General features: G+C 36.6%; 1 protein-coding gene across 2 annotated transcripts in view; it reads right to left on the bottom strand.

Moving 5' to 3' along the window:
* The window catches only part of npr2 (natriuretic peptide receptor 2), a 61,522-nt gene that overhangs the window by 27,804 nt on the left and 9,714 nt on the right, over positions 1–24,004 (bottom strand). Inside the window, exons 3-11 of one of the 2 annotated variants that reach the window (XM_084115594.1) lie at positions 19,566–19,679; positions 18,578–18,713; positions 17,553–17,647; positions 16,434–16,557; positions 15,202–15,286; positions 6,344–6,464; positions 4,007–4,081; positions 1,770–1,883; positions 1,408–1,485 (exon numbers count right to left, since the gene is read on the bottom strand). In XM_084115594.1, the coding sequence (XP_083971720.1) occupies positions 1,408–1,485; positions 1,770–1,883; positions 4,007–4,081; positions 6,344–6,464; positions 15,202–15,286; positions 16,434–16,557; positions 17,553–17,647; positions 18,578–18,713; positions 19,566–19,679 (942 nt within the window). The remainder of the gene's footprint in view (positions 1–1,407; positions 1,486–1,769; positions 1,884–4,006; positions 4,082–6,343; positions 6,465–15,201; positions 15,287–16,433; positions 16,558–17,552; positions 17,648–18,577; positions 18,714–19,565; positions 19,680–24,004) is intronic. The other variant, XM_084115595.1, reaches the window with a different exon arrangement.

The raw sequence follows: 24,004 nt of genomic DNA, 5'->3' as shown, positions 1-24,004 counted from the left end.
TTCATAAGTTCAATGTTAAACCATTAGTGTCGCATGGATTACTTCAATGATGTCTTTACTACCTTTCTGGGGTTTGAAAGTGGTAGTTGCTTAGGGTGTCAATGGAGGGACAGAAAGGTCTCAGATTTAATTAAAAAGATCTTCATTTGTGTTCCAACGTTTGGAACGACATTAGGGTGAGTAATTAACAATTTCAACCATGATTAGGTTCATGATGGTTCGGCTTTGTGGTTCATCAGAAAATCTAAATTGTCTAATTGGTCTAAATTAGACAATTACATTTTTTTTTTTTTTTTTTTTACTTCTATTAATATAAATACATTTTTAAATCCTACTCCGACTGGATATTCATCTTGGAGGGGTGTTTACATTAAGCTTGTTCTTGCATTCAAAAACAGAACAGTTCTTAAGGCCCATTCACACCAAGGATGATAACTATAAAGATAGATAACAATAAAGATATAGTTCTAAATATCGTTCTCAATATAAAAGAATAGCAGAGTTCACACCGCAGCTATAACAATAACGGCACAGAGAAACGATATCGTTGGAATCACTTTCAGAACGTTTTTATCCAATGAATTATAAAAACAATAACAGCCAATCAGAATCCATCCTGCTGTAACCAGCTTGAGCATATAAAATGACAAATAAGCATGCACTTAGAATAAACAGCATGATATCGTCCAGTAGTGTGGACGCTAATATAGTTATCTTTATAGTTATCTTCATGGTTATCGTTCTTGGTGTGAACAGGTCTTTAAGATGAGTTTTAAAAGTTGCACAATTTTTAACTTGACATTTGGCATCTTAAAACGCTTGAAAGTGAAAACATGAAGTGATGGCCAAAGACATCTAATGTGTATTAGTGTTTAAAGGGGATAATTATTTTAAAAAAATTAACATGCAAACTGCTAAAGCTGTGAAAATGGCTAAATTATTTAAAATATATATATACAAATAAATATCACCCTAATGTCGCCTTCTTCCACTTCATTTCTTTAAAATCTATTTCATGACAATGTTCTATGTCTGAAGTCAGCATTTCCTTTCCAAAACACCTTGTAAAAATCCAGCCACACCGCCTTCCCCCCGACCTCAGTGTCTACAGCCTCATATTGGCTTCCCAGCCCCCCACCAAAGAATGCAAGTTTATCTGTGTTTATATGTGTAGCAAAGGGCAGGGGGTGTTATCTGTGTTTATATGTGTAGCAAAGGGCAGGGGGTGTTTTAACCACCTTGGGCACCAAGGCTGTCCAGTGGGGTCATAAACGATGGTCTAAACACTCACACATAACATGCATACCTTGTCTTCTCTTCCCAGATATAGACACGGATGGATGCAAACACAAATTTAACAAAAATACAAGAAAAAACACTCTCTTGTGATTAAATGCATTCTCTTACATGCTTTAGTTCAAACAGCACTTGTCTGGTGAGGTCAATCCTCTTCTTGTTCACATGTTTGATAGCCACCAGGTTTCCCTGTTGTGAAATGAAACAAGTGTTAAAAGGATCAGATCTATTGAGCCGCCACTGAATGGCAGACTGGAGCTGTCATGGTGGGAAATTGATTTCATTTTTATCTTCCTCAAGTCACTGAGCTGGATAAATTAACATCTCAGAAAATTGTATTGATCAGATGTGCTTTTTCATAGCTCATGAGTCAAAATTAAGTTTTATTAAAGTAATTTAAGTAATTACATAATTGATTTATTTCTGCATTTTAGTAGAATCATCTGAGTCAAAGAAACTGAGAACTCTATTACTCTAACTCTCCTGAGATATGAAAGAACATTCACATTGTCCTGGCCACGGTGACAGCAGAAATATTCAGCTGGCTCAGTGGACATTTGATGCCTTAGTGTCCTTTTCAGCTTACACTGTGGGACAGAGAGGTGACAGTGACTTCTTTGGTTATTCAAATTACATGCATTACATTTTCTTGTAATTAAAGCTTTCAGAGAAGTCCTCTAAGAGTTCTTGGTGGGTGACCCAAATATATTTTTCTATGCTTTAGATATGGGCTGTGTCCAAAAACTAGTGGGCTGCCTACCTAGACCTAAATATATTTGGGTTTAAGGCATCACAGACACACTCCAAACAAGCAGACAATAAAAATATGCTACCTTATGACCTTACTTAATCTCTGTACAAAAATTAAAACATGGGTAAAACAAAAAACATCACAAAGTCAAATTTAAATATAAGCACCTTCAAACGAAAGCAAGAGCACCCTCAGTTGATACTGTAATATTATATTGGCAAAACAGATTTGGCAAACGCTCCAGTGCATTTTTGTGTTTGTCTTGTTTTTACATGTCTTGTTACAAGTCATGTTTGTTGATCTCTTGAACGCAATGGCCAATCAGAGGAGTTTAATTTAGTCAGAATACACTCACTGCTCAAAACGCAGGAGTTTTTGCCCACTGCTGAGCTCTGCACACTTGCGAATCCTCCCATTAACAAACAAAGTGTAGACACGATTTAAGTAAGAGATTCATTGTGCCGTGTAGACAACTTTATTGATTATAACAGAACTTTGTGAGATTACGATGAACTGAGTGACATCTTTTTAGTGATTATAAAGGTAGCAGCTATATAATCCACTTAATTAAAGTTTTGTTTTTCATGCTGCTAAGGGGACCGACGGCTAGTTACATGCTTCAAAATGTATCATATGAAATGCAGGATTCACTCTCGAAATTATAATTGACATTGTGATAACTATAGCACGGAACAAAAACATGCATGTCAAAATAGATATGTGCAATGTAAATGCAGACTAATAGAGTAAAAGAAAAATAGTTGTATCAATATGTTTTTGATATTCCATTGTAATTATTTGTAAAATAATCTTAAATGTCTCACTGTACATTGCTCTTCTTGTTATGGTGGAGCTGTTGCTTACGCATTATAATATCATGCCCGAACAACAGTTTAGAGAGAATCTTGCTGAGCAAGTTACTTAAAGGCGACATTTATAGCTAGCTACAGAAATAATAGGTCATCCGTTTAATAGCTTGAAACTCTATCACACTCTTGAGTAGTAATTTTTGCTATAGCTTTAGCAATGCAAGACTGTACATTAAAGTGCTCCAATTATGCTATTTTAAATGTTCCTAATTTTGTTTTGTGAGACAATTTGTCTCACATACCCAAACCTTCAGACTCAAGACAGAAGGTCTGGACCCCATAGCAGCTTTCATTGGCCAAGGACTGGCAAGAAGCCGTCTGACTGACATGTAAAGCAACCAATCACAGTTAGTTTTGTTTAGCGTCATGTTTAGGGGAGTGAGAATGTAATGTCGATGTCCTAACAATAACAGACTGGCATGGTAAACTCTTGGACCTATTTTAAAGAGTCTATGCCACATACTTGACATACTTTTGAAAATCCAGCATTTAGTTTATCCTGATAAGCACTCAGTAGCTATGTTTCCATTCGCAACTTTGCAAAATTGGAATATCGCATAAAACATTTGCGAATAAATCACTGTTTTCTTCCATGAGGGGGTTTGGCGTCACCACGGGTTTGTTTCCACCATTAAAGAAGATGACACACATATCCCAGAAATCCTGTAGGATTCAACCAATCAGACGAAGACTTCAAAACTCCTGAAGTGTTTCCAATTTTGTGTGCCATATGCACTAGACATCAGCCATCGGTTCGTGGGCGTGACGTCCGAGGCTGAGACTACCTACAATAGGTTTACATGCATCCAAGGTCAAAAAACACTTGCATACTGCAAAATCTTTTCCCTCCAGCTTACATTTCCCTCCAACTTACATATCGGCATTTTTTAGATTTGTGATCCAATTATCACATAAATGGTGTAGCACAGATAGCATTGTGGATCGACATAAGGAGCTGCAAAGCTGCATTAAAGTGTGATCTTAAAGCAACACATTGAGCTGGTAGTGCACCCACTCTCCATTTCTCCAGTGAATACACATGTGTGTGGGTGTGCAGCAGAGGGAGGATGACAGAAGAACTCATCCCCACCTTAAAATAGCCTGTTTTTGCAAATAGCTGATATTTTCCATGAGCTGTTATCAAGGAGCCATAGCTGGAACCTCTCTGGAAAGGAAACACAGAGAAAATACAACACTAACAACTATTCAAGACAAAGCAGTTTCATTATGCACGTTAGAAAAGAAAAAAATGCATATCGAGGAGGGGGGGGATTTTGGACCCCACTATATTGTTAGCTGACTAAAAGATATCTGATTTTTTCATCCAGAATGTCCAAAATCCTTGTCCTTGTGAGGACATTTGTTTGGTTTGGAAAACTTAGAAATCATATAGAATGAGGGTAAGGTTAAGGGGTAGGGGTAGGTTTAGAAAATATCCTAGAATATCATTATGTCTATGGAATGTCCCCATCATGATACAGGATATGGTTTGATTAGAATACCAGATGGCCAGACAGGAGCTTGTTTGAACAATTGTTAGGGTTAGTCTGTTAGTCTGTATTGTTATGAGTCTGCTACTATAAAACTGAGCCACCTTCAACAAAGGAGACAACTAGACATTAGTCAATAATGTATAAACTATAATTTCTGTGTTATTTTCTTCCTTTTTTCCCCTATTTTCATTATCTATATAACTTTAGTGAAATCTGACAGGGTGGGTCTTGTACCCATTTTTAACTATTTTAGCTATTGAACAGACCCAGATTTGTAAATAGGAGCAAACCTCTGAGCTTATAATGAATTTGTATTTTCTCTAAATTAAAGAGAAAGAGAATTCAGTTTAACAAAATCAAGCTACCTTCTGTGACCAGCTAACTGACTAAGCCATCATTGTAATTCCCAAGAAATGCAGTTTTAAATGGACATTGAAAAACAGTGCCAGGAATTACAGCCAAGTCCAAAAAGGCATTTTTATGAGATAAATTAAAACCATATGGACTGAAACAGGAGGAAACCTCTTTTATTCAACTTCTTTTTTTTTTAAACAAAAACAGAAACACAAAGACATTTCATCTTTAAAATATAGATTTGATCCTTGCACTTTTAAAAATGCATTTTAGATCTGGCTTAGAGGTGGCCAACTGGAAAACACATCAGTTGGTAACACTTTATAATAACGTTCAGTTGCAAGTCATTTTTAAGTGGTTAGTTAATGATGAACTAATCATTTACAAAATATTCATAAATGTGTAGCAAGTGATATACTAACATTTTATGTATGTTTTGTAAATTCCGTTACAAGTCATTTACAAGTGATTAGTAAATGATTAACTAATTATTTACGAAACATGACTATGCGTTCATAAATTATTAATAAGTGATATGTTCATTATTGTATGTATGTTTTGTAGATTCAGTTGTAAGTCATTTACAATTGATTAGTTAATGATTAACTAATCATTTACAAAACATGAATATGCGGTTCATAAATGTTTAATAAATTATGTTTTTTCTTTTTTTTGTATGTATGTATGTAGCAATTAAAGGGCGCAGAAAGTGTTGTAAATGCCTTGTATACACGTACAGATCATTTGTAACAGGTAAGTAACAGTGTTCAATACAATGATGTGTAAACGCATGAATAAATAATTTACAACACTTTCTGCACCCCCTAATCTAAAGTGTAAACTATTCATCACTTGTAAATGTGTTACACATCATTCGTAGATTGCCACTTCAAGAATCAATAAGGCATAAGATCAACGAATCGTATCTACGAATGATGTGTAACACATTTACAAGTGATGAAAAGTTTAAATTTTAGATTAGGGGATGCAGAAAGTGTTGTAAATGATTTATTCATGCGTTTACACATCATCTATAACAGGTGTTGAACACTGTAATGTGTGCTGCAGTGTAAGTGCTGACTGGTGAGGGTATAGACCGCTGTCTTCTCTGAAACACATGGAGTCTTTAACCACTGTGCACCTGATGTGAGCAAAACATACAAAAAAATGTAACATAATTTATTAAACATTTATGAAACGCATAGTCATGTTTTGTAAATGATTAGTTAATCATTAACTAATCAAATGTAAATGACTTATAACTGAATCTACAAAACATACATAAAATAATGAACATATTACTTATTAATCATTTATGAATGCATAGTCATGTTTCGTAAATTATTAGTTAATCATTTACTAATCACTTGTAAATGACTTGTAACGGAATTTACAAAACATACATAAAATGTTAGTATATCACTTGCTAATCATTTATGAATGTTTTGTAAATGATTAGTTCATAATTAACTAACCACTTATAAATGACTTACAACTGAACGTTATTATAAAGTGTTACCCATCAGTTTAATGCAGCTTTATCCAAGAAATGAAAATACCAGCGAGTGCTTGTAGCCTACCTGTGAAAGAGTGAGACGGCTGCCTGCGCGTTTGTTATATTTGTTGGGATTTTCAAACTTTAGTTCCTCCCACCGTATCCGCCAAAGCATCCCAGCTAACTCCTTCTCCAACTTCAGTTTCCTAGAATAGAGCAGATCGCATTTAAGAAGTGCAACAACAACAAAAAATCGTGTTTCGGCAATAGTAAATGCTGAACTAGATTTTTACATTTTCCAGTGTGTTGTTATGTGGGTGCAAAGGTCTTTTTGGTGTTATTATGTGGTGCTATGGTTGAGGTTGCTAGAGTTTTCTTGATGGTTGTTTATTGTCGCATCCAAACAATCCCACTCTCAGGTCTCTAAATATGGTCTTTAGATGTGGTTCAAGTCATTCCTTTAATATCTATGGGATTTTTTGTGTTTTATTGTAAACTGCTGGATTTTAGGTATTCTTGTCTGTATATCATAAACAGTGCAGGACGACTGATTGGCCAATGTTTAATACTTTGGGTTAAGGGTTTTGAAAAAGTATAGCAAGTCATAGGCTATGTGCCTTTGTAAGCACCACAAAAATGTTTTGGAAATACCATTTCATTTTGCACAATTTGTCTAAATAACCCTTAAGGCGGGAATACACTGCGATTTCTGTACGATTTCAGCAAGGTTATAACAGTAGATTGCATGCGATGTAAAGCCAAAGCTCAAAATTTATGTGCTCACACTATACGGTCCGATCGTCAAGCGTGGCTTGACTGCTTACACTATATGTGTGAAATATAAGCGATAAACCCCATGCCGGGTTGCATCAATAGTCCATGATATTGTGTATCCAGAGATTTTGTCAAAAGCTTCAGCTATCAATACCAAGAGGATTTAGTATTTCCCAATTTATGTATTAAATTCTCTGTGATCGATTGCTCCTGTCTGCCTTCCTGCTGATTGATTGCTCCTGTCTGCATGCTCCGTATAGCTTTCTGTTTTGAATCTCTATTTACTATCATACCTTTTTGCTTATATTGCTAAATATAACTTACTCATCAACATACAGTGAGGAAAATAAGTATTTGAACACCCTGCTATTTTGCAAGTTCTCCCACTTGGAAATCATGGAGGGGTCTGAAATTGTCATCGTAGGTGCATGTCCACTGTGAGAGACATAATCTAAAAAAAAAAATCCAGAAATCACAATATATGATTTTTTAACTATTTATTTGTATGATACAGCTGCAAATAAGTATTTGAACACCTGTCTATCAGCTAGAATTCTGACCCTAAAAGACCTGTTAGTCTGCCTTTAAAATGTCCACCTCCACTCCATTTATTATCCTAAATTAGATGCACCTGTTTGAGGTCGTTAGCTGCATAAAGACACCTGTCCACCCCATACAATCAGTAAGAATCCAACTACTAACATGGCCAAGACCAAAGAGCTGTCCAAAGACACTAGAGACAAAATTGTACACCTCCACAAGGCTGGAAAGGGCTACGGGGAAATTGCCAAGCAGCTTGGTGAAAAAAGGTCCACTGTTGGAGCAATCATTAGAAAATGGAAGAAGCTAAACATGACTGTCAATCTCCCTCGGACTGGGGCTCCATGCAAGATCTCACCTCGTGGGGTCTCAATGATCCTAAGAAAGGTGAGAAATCAGCCCAGAACTACACGGGAGGAGCTGGTCAATGACCTGAAAAGAGCTGGGACCACCGTTTCCAAGGTTACTGTTGGTAATACACTAAGACGTCATGGTTTGAAATCATGCATGGCACGGAAGGTTCCCCTGCTTAAACCAGCACATGTCAAGGCCTGTCTTAAGTTTGCCAATGACCATTTGGATGATCCAGAGGAGTCATGGGAGAAAGTCATGTGGTCAGATGAGACCAAAATAGAACTTTTTGGTCATAATTCCACTAAACGTGTTTGGAGGAAGAAGAATGATGAGTACCATCCCAAGAACACCATCCCTACTGTGAAGCATGGGGGTGGTAGCATCATGCTTTGGGGGTGTTTTTCTGCACATGGGACAGGGCGACTGCACTGTATTAAGGAGAGGATGACCGGGGCCATGTATTGCGAGATTTTGGGGAACAACCTCCTTCCCTCAGTTAGAGCATTGAAGATGGGTCGAGGCTGGGTCTTCCAACATGACAATGACCCGAAGCACACAGCCAGGATAACCAAGGAGTGGCTCTGTAAGAAGCATATCAAGGTTCTGGCGTGGCCTAGCCAGTCTCCAGACCTAAACCCAATAGAGAATCTTTGAAGGGAGCTCAAACTCTGTGTTTCTCAGCGACAGCCCAGAAACCTGACTGATCTAGAGAAGATCTGTGTGGAGGAGTGGGCCAAAATCCCTCCTGCAGTGTGTGCAAACCTGGTGAAAAACTACAGGAAACGTTTGACCTCTGTAATTGCAAACAAAGGCTACTGTACCAAATATTAACATTGATTTTCTCAGGTGTTCAAATACTTATTTGCAGCTGTATCATCCAAATAAATAGTTAAAAAATCATACATTGTGATTTCTGGATTTTTTTTTTTAGATTATGTCTCTCACAGTGGACATGCACCTACGATGACAATTTCAGACCCCTCCATGATTTCTAAGTGGGAGAACTTGCAAAATAGCAGGGTGTTCAAATACTTATTTTCCTCACTGTATATTAGATATAGTCTAATATTGCCAATCACATTAATCTGACATAGCTAGCTTTTATCTAAATTGTTATCGCTAGTACAACACGCTAGTATCTCGCTAGCCTGTTAACCTGTCATCCGTGCTTACCGTCTTTTTTTCCTTTTCTTTTTTTCTCGCGCGCTCATGCTTTTTACAAGTCTATCAAACAACTGTGGTAAGTAGGATCAGTCAACAAACACGGTGAGTAATGTCTTGCACTTCGTGTCACATGTATAACATAGCCTTCTTTGTCAGCACAGAGGGCTTTTCATATGCAGGGAGATAGTCAGGCTGATGGAGAAGATTTCAGAACTAGAGACACGCATCCAAAGTTTAATCAAGGATAGTAAGAATGCAAGGGCTTTAGATACTGCTTTGGATGTAACTAGCTTAGTGAACTCTGTACATTATTCAGTTCCAGCTGTAGAGCCTGTGCAGCAGGGCAACTGGGTGACCGTGAGATGCTGTAGTCACGGGACAAAACACAGCTCTTCCATTCCGATTACCAAAACAAATAGATTCTCCCCACTCAGTGAAACACCCACTGAGAATCCTGTTGAAAGTGCCCTAGTTATTGGCGATTATATTACACAGAACGTGAAAATAGAGACACCAGCCGCCCTAGTCACATGTTTGCCAGGAGCCAGACCTGACCTGTTGAAAAGAGATGGTATTCATCCCTCCTGGGATGGTGCTGCTCTTCTCTCTAGTAATATGGCACATAGTCTTAGAGCTCAAGCATGACGATTTGGGGCTCAGGTTAAGAAGCAGACAGACTGGCTAAACCGACCGTCTGCTAGCTGTCTCACGTCACTGAGATCAGATAAATCCCATCACATAGAGCCTCTTTCACCTAGATATCATAATTTAGAGACTGTCTGTTCCCCGAATTAGGAAATACAAAAAACTCCCAAACCCATTTAAGGGTAAAGATTTGATTGATGTTCAACAAATAAAAAACAGATATAATACAGATGAACAAATGATAAAGCTCGGGTTGCTGAATATTCGATCCCTTACTTCAAAAGCACGCATGCAGGTGGCTTGGAAGATGTGGATAATATATGGTTTATCCATTTTGAAATGTGAACTGGAGGTAAAACAGTTTGCTAAATTGCAGCTAGTTTGATAGTGTGATGAATGTGGGGATTTATCTTTGTGTTCGGCTTTGATCCCGCCCATTTGAACCTTTCTGCAGCACTTTGTCATATTGACTGAAGGCAGGGATAATTGATTTCACCTGGAGTAGAGGACATTTAAGAGAGGAGAGGTGATAGAATCGGGGCTCGACAGTGGTGAACGTGACTGGCTTTTCCACGCGCGGCAAATAAATGGGGACGCTTTGTGTTGCTCGAGACCGTTAGGGTTTGTCCGGCAACGAAGATAGCTAGTTAGATGTAGTTAGATAATAGTGGGACGGGTGTAGGAGCGCTGGCCACATGTTCCCGGAGCGGTTTTAAGAGCTGTGTTGCACAAAGAGACATTGTGATTCCCAAAGAGAAGCGTGCTGCGCAAAGAGGACTAATTAATGCCAGTTCCATTGTGATTAATCGCTGCGACTGTGGGACGGGAATAACTTGAAGAAGAGCGCGTGCTGTCTCTGTGGACAAATTCGGCACGGCTGATTCCTTTCCCTAGACCCCGGGATGGGGTCTTGTTTCCTGGAAACGGGGAAGTGTTTTATATTTAAATTTTTCATGTGTGGTGTGTATGTGTGAGTGTGACTGTTGTGGTTTCAGAGTTTTAGAAGTTATATGGACCTTTTACTTCGGGTACGCTGGACTGGGGACGTGCTGAATTTTCCACTTGATAAACTGCTTGCTGTTTGATCACGATTTCTATTGTGCCGTGCGGGGCTGAGGATAACCACTGGAGTGCAGTGTAGTGACGTTTTGGAGTTTCACTTGTGTATCGCCGTTTGCCTTAGTGGGAAGCGTACTGAGTTAATGTTTGTTCAACTTCTTTAAATGCTGCTTTACATAATGAGTATATTTTTCTAAATTAACTTGTCAATAAAGTGATTTTTTCCATAAAGTCTGGTGTGTGATGTACCCTCTGTCCTCCATAAAATTTGGTTAAACCTCTTTAAAATAGAAAGATTTACTACAATAGCAACATAACTTAAAGTTGTCCCTCTTTTCGTTTTCTTTCTTGCTGATTTAAAGATGAAATGGTTTAACTTCTGTTTTCATGCAGGCGCTGTGAGGTTAAAAACACTGAGTTAAGGCAATCGGTTCGTAGTTCTGCTTCAACTGTGCGATACCCTTACAAGGGACAACCAAAATTTCTGACATGCCAGAAATTCTTCTGACCATCCAATTGCCGGTACACTGCATGAACACTGCACAGCAAACGACGCACGACAAAGCTGTAAATCGGCCCGACTCAAAAAAGAGTCGCACGAGTCAGAATTTCTCTCAAAATTGGAAGAAAATCGCACAGTGTATGCCCAGCCTTAGACAAAAGGTTCATCACCATCAAACTAAGATGGAAACAATTTTTGCAGGAGGCTGAGTTGAAGTTTGATTGGGCGATAAAATGTGAGCCAATCTTAGGGCCACTGATGTTGTGCCCTTTCCAGCATTTTATTTTTAAACGCAAGTAAACCAAGCAGTCCAGCCAGTCATGTGGATACATACATGGGCAACTTCCAAGTGAATCAACACATCTGGAGGAACTCTCTGAGGACCTGCTATTTCTCAACAGCTTCTATTCACAGCAAAGATTGCTTTTTTTATTACAAATCAATCTCTGAATGTTTCACTGATGTGGTCTGAGAGTTGCGAAAGGAGGATATCAATGAAGAGAAGTGTAATTACGTTTCAGAGCACTCAAAACAAAGTACGAAAAAATAAAGCAACCCCCACACATTCCACTACAATCTAAAAGGTGTAAAACATTTCCAGATGGCAGAATGTAAGTACTGCAGAGTCTGCATTTCAACAGGGTTTTACTCGATTTTAGAGCCACCCTGGTAAGCCCCAAAACAAGCACCTTTATTTGTTTTTGTAGACCAGATTTTTGGAGGCAGAGGTGTGGAAAAAACCTCGGCAGGGTCTTCGAATTAAAGAGACAGGTTCAAAATTGTATGCTCAGCTGTTTGCCAAAGGGAAAATCCTTGTTCTAAAATGTCGAATTCTATGAAGCGTTGACTGAAGGGAACATCGTAGATTGGAAACTGTTTGATTGAGCGGCAAGGAGTTTACAGCACAGCAGTAGAAAAATCCTGAATAAACCATACAAATAAAGAATAGGAAAATGGACCCAAACTGCATACTTCTATTTTGAAAGCTTACTGGCATTGCTCCATATATGATGTGGTCAGAGTGTGCAAGCTCTTATTATTATTACATTTTCACACTGAAGTTGTTTTCCGACCAACATCACTCACTGCAAGTGTATATGTGGCAGTTTTTCACTTAAAAGGTTAGTTCATCCATAAAAATTCATGATGTTCAAAATCCGGAGGTTATTTTCTTCTTCTGTGGAACACAAAAGGAGACATTTAGCAGAATGTGCATGCTGCTTTTTTGACAGTAATGAGCACCAAGGGCTGCTAAACTCCAAAAATTACAAAAAGCACCACAAAAGTAGTCCATCTCACTTGTATGCTACATCTTAACTAATCTGAAATCATACAATTTCATACAATTAATATCACCAATGCAAACACTGATAACTCATCAAACAATCATAAAATGAAAGACATAGATCATCTTTTCTTTTGCCACTATACTTTTAAATGTCTTTAACATATATTTCATGTATATTTCAGTGAATAATGATTACAATTTTGGTCTGTTCCTTGCATAAAGTTGTTGTATTTTGTATTAACTTCATTAAAAAGGTTTACACAGAAATATAGCACACAATTCATATTCATTCAGTTAATTTGTGGTTTTTGGAGCTTGATAAACCCAGGTCTCCATTCACTTGAATTGTATGTAAAAGAGCAGCAAGAACATCCTAGGTATATATTTTTATTTTTAATATATTAATATACTGTATGTTTATTTTAAAAAAAAATGTAAACTTTCTCTTTAACATTTTGTTGTCAAGACCCTCAGTGATAACAAGATTTATTTTATATTATCCTAATATATAAAAATGTATTGCATATAATCTATATACTGTAGCACCCTGTGGTTAATAATTACTCATAATAATTAATAGAACAAATATGTTAAAAATATATTTTCAAGCTAAGGCAATAAATCATATTCATTGCAATACTCTACACTATTTGGTCATGTTTTCCATGTAAAAAAAAAAACAAACATCAATGGTTTCTCTTATTTGCACAGCATGGCGGTGTTCCTTTTAAATGTTACATTCTCATTTATATCCATAGCCTTGCCAACAGTAACTACTGTAGCACCAAAATTATTCAATGTTTCATTAATAATAATAAAATATTGTAGCTCAATTTTAGAGCTCAAATGGTAAAAATGGTAGAAATGTCAAGGTCATGAATTTGATTCCCAGAAAAAAACACATGCAAATGCAATTTGTATGCAATGTATTACAATGTGTTACTTCTCATAAAATAATCTGCCAAATGTGTTAACATCTATGATGTTTCTTTTTAAAGAATAAAGTGGACAATTGAAAATAGCAGCAGCATAACAGTTATTCTTGCTCTAGTTGAAAAGCTCAGTCATAGCAGAATGATAGTGATCAGCTTATATTCTTGTTACTTTTCGTTTCTGTTTTGTGAAATAAATGTGTGTGAATGTGTACTGTATGTCTAAGTGGGTATTCTTATACATAATTTCCATTTTAGAGTCATTTTTTTAAACCAAGTGAATGACAAGTCCAAGAATAAGTCTACCTCTGCTGCAACTGCAATATTTATTATAGTAGCCATGAGGAGCTAACATCAATATTTGTCTCAAAGTGTTGACTATGCTGGAATTGAGCCAATTTATATAACCCATGAGTCAACTTCTACAATTCCCTTTTCCACAAGATGTCGTTCCAGACTATTCAGTAGTATACTCTATGATTTTATTAAAAAAAGGAAACACTAAATTTGTAGACTGAGTCAAGTAAACTGAAAAAAAATTGGAAAAGTATATATGTGCTGTCTCGTGTGCTTCACTGCTTATTAACTTCTGACTTCACAAAAAAAATGTTATCTGCCTGATATCAGTGGAGACATATGCATGCAAACATGAGCAATCACTTGAAGAGCATTACTTAAACAACAACCTTTTTCTGCTTGAAAAATCATGTTTGCCATTAAAATTTGTAGACCTGTAACAATATTCATAATGCACAAACCATAGTACACTACTTTCTATTTATCGTGCTCTATTTATTTGTCCCTGTCTGTATATTATCCAACCCTTAACATTATATACTGCAGATTTTAAAGAAGTCAAATTATATAAAGCCTATAGCCTACAATACATTTTTTAAATTTCAACATTTTTTAAATTCGTTACAATTTTATCACACAAGTTTGTGTTGAATATGTTTTCTGTTCTAGTTTATTACTATTATTATTATTATTTAGGTCAACACCGATATTACAGTTATGGCTGATAAATAATAGATTAAATATCAGTTGATAACAGATCCCTGTTAACAACCTGATAACATCCCTATTATTTATTATAATTATTATTTTCATAATTATTTTATCTTGTATCATCACATCCTTTCTATTTCATGTGTTAGTTCAGAAAAAAATGCCTAATTTTATTATGCTTTAAGATACTGAAAAGATTATAGAACTCTCAGCACTGTTTCACACGGTTTAAATCAATTCCATACAATTCCATGGATTTGCTCCCAAAATCAGCTTTAAAAATGCAATGTTCACAGATTCCGTCTGGGTCTAGTCATAATTGACGCAATGAGGTAAACACCACAGCCTAAAATTTGTTGAAAATATCAGCTGACCAAGTGTAACAAGCAGTGAAATATTTAGACTATCTGCATTTGTCTCGGAAACAGACATGCTTTCCAGTTTTCACTCAAACAACTGCTGAGCTGTTGCTCTGGCAACAATCATGTAAATTTCACTCTGGCACCTATAGAAGCTTTTCCCGTAAATCCTCAGAAAAAAAGAAACAGCTGCAAGTTCCAGCATGTCCTCTTTCTGTGAACCCTTAAGTAACACCTCTCTAGGGTATTCCACGTGTTGTCATTAATCTGAAAACGAAAACTATTACTGCAAAGCTTGTAGTAAAAAAACGAATGTACCTGTAGATAAGAAAACTGGAGATTCCGAAAATGATGAGGGCCAGTCCAGACCCAACTGCCACTATTCCAAGGACAGGAAGATGATCTGGGAAAGTAAAACAATTACACAAAACTAAACTCAGTAACTGACATTTTGGGTACACTGAGGGACACTTCAAAATGAATGAATCGGGCCCGCTGATAGCATTTATTTGCACAAACTGCATGCAATTAAGCACTTGATTCACTAAATAAATTATGCAAATCATTTAACAGCAAAAAAAATCTATGTTGAACGAAGCTTGCACAGTGCAATTCCTGATCTTGCAGGTCTGTTCTGAGTGCCAAGTTGTGGAGGATGCAGCAGATTAAATCTATCAGGCTTTATTTTACTGGGACTGCATGCCTCACTCCACCACTGCCATCTAGGCACCTTAATCAGACTTTTGAAATGCTGAAAGTGATCTCATCGACATTGTACATCTGGATAAATGCCAAGTTTTACCACTCTTCTCCACCATTTGATGAATCACTGCAGCTAAGGTACGCAAACATCTATTTTCAACACTCTAAAAAGTAATTCATGGGACCTGTTACCATAGATTATATAAATTCATGGCTGCAAGTTAAATTCTAATATACTGACTTAAACATTTTAAGTTGCAAACATTATTTTGTTTATTTCTGTTGACATAATAATGTTGATCATTACATTAACTTAATATTGTGTGTGATTTTAACTCAAATTTCGGTGTTAATTGATTTTTATTGGAAAAAAATAAGTTGCTGTAACTTAATGAAATTGTCTTGATTTTGAATTTTTTCATTTTTAAATTTTTTGGGCAGAGGATATCTAGTTCCCAGCATGCTTTGCATATGACTAGATAAGGAGAATAAATGTTGAAATTAAGTGTTCATTTATTTGTTTTTAGTGAAGGGAAAGACCTTTAAGTGTTTAATGCTGCTATGTTTGACATTTAAAAGAGTCTCTGTATTTTTTTGTGATGCAATCTACAATAAGTCTGATTAACATAGAAAGGAGGTTAACAGCGCTTGCTCTTCTGCTGAACACTGAAAAGTACATAATATAGAACATCCACAGATGACACATTTTAGTCAGTCAAAAATAAAACCAAACTGAAAACAACCTTGATTCAGCTGAATAAATAATTACCTTACAGTAATATGCAATTGACAAAATCTTGGCCTGTTCCTTATTGTAAGTAGTCAGTTTTCACTAAAAAGGTCCCTACCTTCCTTGCATGGTGAGAATCCACACGGTGGGTAGTCCAGAGGTGGGGAACCCTTTGGCCACTGAATCTTCTCTGTTGGGGACCACAAGACTTCTTTACTGGTCCCATTGTAGTGACCAACAGTCTGTGTAACAAGAAATATTCATAAACATATTTGATTTACAGTGAGCTGAAAAACATTTCAGATAAGAAAACAACATATTAAAAGAAAGATACACACAATGGCCAACCAACAAGACAATTTTTTCTCTGTCTATGATCTCTAGTGAAAAATATTCATTAGAAGATATGAGATGGTGTTTTTCTGCACATGATTCACTGTGTGTGTACATGCAACACTGTCTACTCTCTAACCAGATGAAAAGAAAGTCTGAATATATTGGTGACATAAGGGGTAACTATGGCAACAATGCACGGTATAACTCAATCACTTTGTTACCAGCTAAATAACCATTCATTTAACTTCTTTTCTTTTCTTTTTTGTTGTGATAGGCCTCTCTAAATCAAACAAGACTCCCGGTACATTTATGAATGAACAAGTCAAACTGAAAAATGAACACATCGCTTACAAGCTCATGAACACATGCTTTCGATTAGGATAGAGGGGGTAGAAAAGGATTTGATTTTTAAGCAACACATTATTTTGTATGTCGAGCCGTCCAACCACAGCCGCATTTGCTGTAATTATGGAGCATGTGGCATGTGGGTTAAATTAGACTGTTGTTCTACATATGCTCGACTCTTTAACCATTGTTATTTATTGTCTATCAATAAAGATAGACCATGTCTATCAAAAAGATTTTCACTATGGAAACATTCCGCAGGAAAGTTACATCCCTCATAATGTTATTTCTGTGTTTGCTAAGGCAGACATCACAGTTGCTATTGCTCACACGCAGGGGTTCTGAAACTCTTATGTGGCAGCAGCAGCAGAGACCTTTGGATTTCATTGGTAAACTATATTGCTACGGTAAAAAATAAATAAATAAAGCACTTTTTAAGGACTTTGGTGATGCCATAAACTTTCTCAAAACTGAGTTAGTATTTCTTATTTATGTATAAATAAGAATCCATGTTCTGTATTTATGAGTTGGCTGAATTTGTGGACATTCTACTTACTGCGTATTGCCCAGTTTTTAGGTTAGTCATTCCCCAAAGTCTGAAGTCTGTGTATCTGGCATTAATCCCATCTGTGCTTACAAGGCCAGTCACCCCTGTGATGAACAAACACAAGCCCAGGGATCAAATAAACATTTTTATCTGAGTGTTGCAAAGTAAAAAGATCACATATGTTTTTTTAATTTGTTAGCCAACAATCATTTTTAAGACACATAGAAAAAAAATTGTTATTGAGAGATGAAGCGCTATCATAGCTCAGGTTATTTATTAGAACTGAGCAAATTAAACATTTAAAAGTGCTAAAAACAAGTTCAATTAAGTTGAGAAGCAGAATCATGAGAGACTAGAATATATCTTGAATTGCATGTTTTGGACCCCATCCATGACCTTCGTCAAAAAAAGATATCGTGGCCACGTTTTCTGAATTTGTTCCCTCTGTTTAGTTACATCATGGCAATGTTGTCCTAATCAATTCCTTCATTTTAGTAACATCATGTGCAAAGTTCTCTCTAAACTGATTTTTATCTTTTTACTGAAAATAAGACAAAAATACTGATTAAGAAAAATAATTTTTGCAGTGCGTTCAATATTTTGCCTGGTTCCTATATGTGTTTGAAACAGTGTGTGTAGTTTCCTTCAGGGAGAGGGCTCAGCAGATGGGTTGTGTATTAGAAACAGATTTTCCATTCACAAGCTAGTTGGGACATGCTTTAAATCAAGGACTCTGACCTCTACACTCCCTGCAAGAGAGGCTGAGAGTTTACCAACATCGACCTCAGAAGAGCTCTTACAAACCCTCCGCTCACTTTAAAAAGAATCCAAGCGAAGTTGCCAAAACAATCCAGCCTGACACTGCCGCTAAAAAACAGATACTTGTCATCACATCCTCAAACTGTGAAGGGTCTAAATTTTGTAATCTGTGACCATTCTATTGAAATGAATGTCAAAACATCATAGGATCATATTGTGAATGCTTTTATCAAACATATATCTTTGCATTTGTAAACCAAGACCACTCAACACACCCCAGATGCTGCGGTTTCGCATTCTCGCAGTTATGTTGATTCCATCGTTCTGAGACACGCCGTCTGCTAACGCTTCACTGAGGGCTATTGCATATAGCACAAAACCATCATGGAAACAGCCGGCAATAAAATCCATCTGAGGAAAGGCAAAACAGAGCTTTAATTCAGGGAAACATCAAGAAATCTAAAACTACATGTCATTCTGTACAGACATGGGGAGAGTGGGGTAGATCTGCCAGTTGTCCTCTAGGGATGGAGAAATGAGGTGAGGAAAAACTAGCAGGTTGTCCATTGGTGAAAAATGTAATTTCAAGATGGCTCATATCAGTTTTTTATAAAAAGAAAGCATCTAAAACATAGAAATATGATGTGTTCAATGCATGTTTCAACTGACACAATTTTCCCTGCATTAGGGGTCAACTGAGTCCCATGGTAAACGGAATAATTTACCTTTTCCAATAGTTTTAAGTGTAGCATTAGAGTTCAAAAAACATTTTGGAGTCACTGTAAACATCTTTACAATGCATGATAGACTGGATGGTAATTAGTATAGTTATTGTAAGCAGAAATTTTATTCATAACTTTCTCATAATTGCAATCCATTTTAGTATGTGCCGGTACTCAAAGTCTTAAAGAATTAATTTCCTGAATGTTTTCATTTGGCAGCTACATGTGGATCTAGGGTTTCGGGGAGTTGTTTCCTACTTTTGTCAAAGGGTACAGCTGATTCAGGAAAATGGGACTGACATGAGGAAGCCAAACTTATGATTCAAGCGCTTTTAAGTGTCATATCTGATCTTGTGGTAAAAGGAAACACAGTTTAGCTCCTGAAAGCCTATAGAGCTGAACAGAATGTTCAATATTTTCAAGACAGTGATAGAAGGCCAAAAAAGAACTATGTAGTCTGTACAAATGTTCAGATTAAATCTGATGTGACAGATGGCTCTGCATATGTGCCAATACCTGATCTTGTTTATGAGCAACTCACCATTGAGGGTTCCAATTTTATATTAAAGTCCTGCATTGCTCTCTTGTGGAGTTCTTTACGAAAATCGGTATACTCAGGGCTGTCTGGCTCCCGGTACGTTACGATGAACACAGACTAGAGAGATGGGGGGTGAAAAAACAGTCAAATAGCTAAGAGTCATAAAAAGAACATAACGTGATCTGATCTGTAGGCAAATATTCAATTCTTGACAATAAGTCACTGAGGATTTTGCCAAATGTTTTTACTGATGCCAGACACGTGATAAAAACTCAGTCAACACACAATTTACAAAAAGGGAAAGTTCACCAAAAAATGTAATTTCTGTCATCATTTACTCATCTTCACGTTGTTCCAAACCCAACTGACTTTCTTTCTTTTCTTGACGTATTGTATTCAAGGCATTCAATAGCTTAGTCTGAAGAACAGACTCAAATTTATGTCATTATTCACTGATAATCTTCACTTCCAGCACATTGAGTCAGTGAACTAATCAATCAGACTGGTTTTGTGAACCTAATCAACTGATTCAAAAAATGAATTACACATTTAACAACTTATATTCCAGTCTGTTTTTCACACTGAGCTATTGTATTTCTTCAGAAATATTATGGTGTTTTTTTAAAGCTTGAAGTCTTCGGCCCCTTTTTATTGTAATTGCATTGAAAGTGCGTACTTCAAAATTTCTCATTTTGTCTTTGTGCATGTTTCATCTAGTAATACTTGCAGTGTATTACCGTTCTGAGTCCTAATTTTAGGTGTTACATAATGTGAAGGTGTATCTCTACTGATGTGAGAGTTATCTGTTATTAATAATTTATCTTTTGGATTGTGTCCATTCAGTCAAATAAATCAGTCAGATGTGAGCTATAAAATTACTCATGCTGTGATATAAAATGTTGGTCATACCACCCACCCCTATTCTTCTCTGCATTATGACACTGACACCTTGACACTACATATACACAGTCACTGTCTTTTCATACTTAACTTTAAGTAGTCGGTGTCAATAGTGGAATATTTGACAATGTAAGAAACTTTAAAATTGTCAGGTTTATGTTCAGATTTATGGACTTTTAGTTTGTATTTCCTTGTTTCTGTGTGTTCTGTTCCTGCTTTCTTTTGTTTGCCATTTTACCAGAGATTGTCTTATTATAGTGAGATGAGAGGGTCTGTGGCTCTTACCATTGGAAAAAGCGTAACAGTTCACTTGGATCTCGTGAAGCACCTCAGCCTATCATATAATGGCAGTGACATCAGTGGCCAGCGTTCAGAGTTTTATGACAGTTAGTTACAGTTTACGTTACACACAGTTTCTTGTGGATTGGCACGTTCATCTTGTGAATAATATTCTATATTTGGTGTCATATCGTACAGTAGGACTGCAATGTTTGTGGAATGTGCTTTACTGAGTGGTAAAAAGAGTGCAAATTACGCTATTAGCTATTAGCTGGTCACTACAACCACATTTAAGCTTAGATTTTAATCTGTTCATTTAAAAACAGCTTTATTGGGCATACATAGCATTGATACTACTCACTAAATGTATTTGTAATTTAATTGTTGAAATCTGGAAGCCATACAGTATAAGAATACCTTTATTTATTAAAATCTTTATATTTTGTTTACCTTCATTAATTAAAAAGCGTAATATCAATATCAGACATACACAGCAGTCATAAATCATTACAATTCCAGTGTATTTTATTTTATTTTTTTAAACCTGGAAGCCATAGAGAGTACACATCGTTTAATTTATTTTTTCATTAAAAAACAATATAATACAATATTTATAATTAAATTATTAATTTTCTCTGTATTCATTAAATTTACTATATTCATTACATCAGCATCACAGTGTACCTTTCAGTCACAGTCATTCAAGTCTTATTATAATTGGTAAAATCTGAAAGCCAAAGAAAGAAAACAATTTTCTTAAGACAATATACAAAATCACCCATATCACAGTTATGCTGAGTTTGTTTAGTTTTCATGGACGCTTTTTTGGCTAAAGGTTGCAGGCTTGCCTTCCAGTGGCTTTGATTTTCCCGCTTATTTTCTGTTTCCTAGGTTAGTGTTTATGTCCTTGTTTGTTGCCATGGTTACTGATTGCTTTGTGCACCCGTTTTAGTTCAGTTTATTTTTTCTCCTGTGTATTTAAGACCTCAGTTTAGTTCTACTCGCATTCCGGTATCGTCTTTTCTTTAGTGAAGCTGTTACATTGATTCCTTCGTTTTTGTAAATAAACTAAAGCTGCTGCAATTAAGATCCTCTACTACTCCATTTTCCTTGCCTACACTGTGACAATAATGAGTCATTCCGTATGATAAAGTTCACACATTGAATGCTCCATTATAATGACAACTAGGTGACAAAATCGATTAATAGAATAGTTCACCCAAAAAATGTATTTCTGTCATAATTTACTCCCAGTCATATCATAAGACTTTCGTTCATCTTCAGAACACGAATGAAGATATTTTTTATATTCTCTCGTCAATCCTTAACTGTACCTAACCTGTACCTATTAATTGACTTCAACTGTGGAATGCTAATTAGTCCTTACTATTTAAAACAATGAAAGTCTGTTTAATAAATATCTAGCAGTATCTTATAAAAAAAAAAAAAATAAAAAAAAAAAAAAACTGTTCTAACTTTTCACATTAGAATGTCGGGTCACACTTTATTTATTAGGTGTATTTAACTATGTACTTACATTAAGTATATATAATTGTTAGGCACAATGTGTTGCATTCATGTTGTATTGCAGAACACTTGCTGGAATTGAGGTGGGATATGGGTAAAGGTTAAGAACCGGTTTAGTTATATGTTTGAGGGTTTTTTAAGGTGTAAGGAAAGGGTCAACAGTGTAATTATAGATTCCAGAAATTAATTCCAGCTGTAATTACATGCAGGTATTTTTAAGTACAATGTAAAAACTGTATATACACAGTAAGTGCTTGGTATGATTAATTTAAATGTTAGTAGCCTTTATAGTAGTTAAAGACACTTCATATAAAGTGGGACTGGATGTTGTGTAATGTACATTAAACTGCCAAAAGGAACAGCACCAATTCAAGTTTCTCTAAAGTACCCTCTAAATGGTTACTAAGCTGTTTGACTCAATTACAGTGAGGAAAATAAGTATTCGAACACCCTGCTATTTTGCAAGTTCTCCCACTTGGAAATCATGGAGGGGTCTGAAATTGTCATCGTAGGTGCATGTCCACTGTGAGAGACATAATCTAAAAAAAAAATCCAGAAATCACAATATATGATTTTTTAACTATTTATTTGTATGATACAGCTGCAAATAAGTATTTGAACACATGTCTATCAGCTAGAATTCTGACCCTCAAAGACCTGTTAGTCTGCCTTTAAAATGTCCACCTCCACTCCATTTATTATCCTAAATTAGATGCACCTGTTTGAGGTCGTTAGCTGCATAAAGACACCTGTCCACCCCATACAATCAGTAAGAATACAACTACTAACATGGCCAAGACCAAAGAGCTGTCCAAAGACACTAGAGACAAAATTGTACACCTCCACAAGGCTGGAAAGGGCTACGGGGAAATTGCCAAGCAGCTTGGTGAAAAAAGGTCCACTGTTGGAGCAATCATTAGAAAATGGAAGAAGCTAAACATGACTGTCAATCTCCCTCGGACTGGGGCTCCATGCAAGATCTCACCTCGTGGGGTCTCAATGATCCTAAGAAAGGTGAGAAATCAGCCCAGAACTACACAGGAGGAGCTGGTCAATGACCTGAAAAGAGCTGGGACCACCGTTTCCAAGGTTACTGTTGGTAATACACTAAGACGTCATGGTTTGAAATCATGCATGGCACGGAAGGTTCCCCTGCTTAAACCAGCACATGTCAAGGCCCGTCTTAAGTTTGCCAATGACCATTTGGATGATCCAGAGGAGTCATGGGAGAAAGTCATGTGGTCAGATGAGACCAAAATAGAACTTTTTGGTCATAATTCCACTAAACGTGTTTGGAGGAAGAAGAATGATGAGTACCATCCCAAGAACACCATCCCTACTGTGAAGATGGGGGTGGTAGCATCATGCTTTGGGGGTGTTTTTCTGCACATGGGACAGGGCGACTGCACTGTATTAAGGAAAGGATGACCGGGGCCATGTATTGTGAGATTTTGGGAAACAACCTCCTTCCCTCAGTTAGAGCATTGAAGATGGGTCGAGGCTGGGTCTTCCAACATGACAATGACCCGAAGCACACAGCCAGGATAACCAAGGAGTGGCTCTGTAAGAAGCATATCAAGGTTCTGGCGTGGCCTAGCCAGTCTCCAGACCTAAACCCAATAGAGAATCTTTGGAGGGAGCTCAAACTCTGTGTTTCTCAGCGACAGCCCAGAAACCTGACTGATCTAGAGAAGATCTGTGTGGAGGAGTGGGCCAAAATCCCTCCTGCAGTGTGT

Source organism: Abramis brama (assembly GCF_963993115.1).
Source record: "Abramis brama genome assembly, chromosome: 5".
In the NCBI taxonomy this organism is placed as follows: domain Eukaryota; kingdom Metazoa; phylum Chordata; class Actinopteri; order Cypriniformes; family Leuciscidae; genus Abramis; species Abramis brama.
The sequence above is the reverse complement of the archived record's forward strand: the minus strand, read 5'-3'. Positions and strand labels throughout refer to the sequence as shown.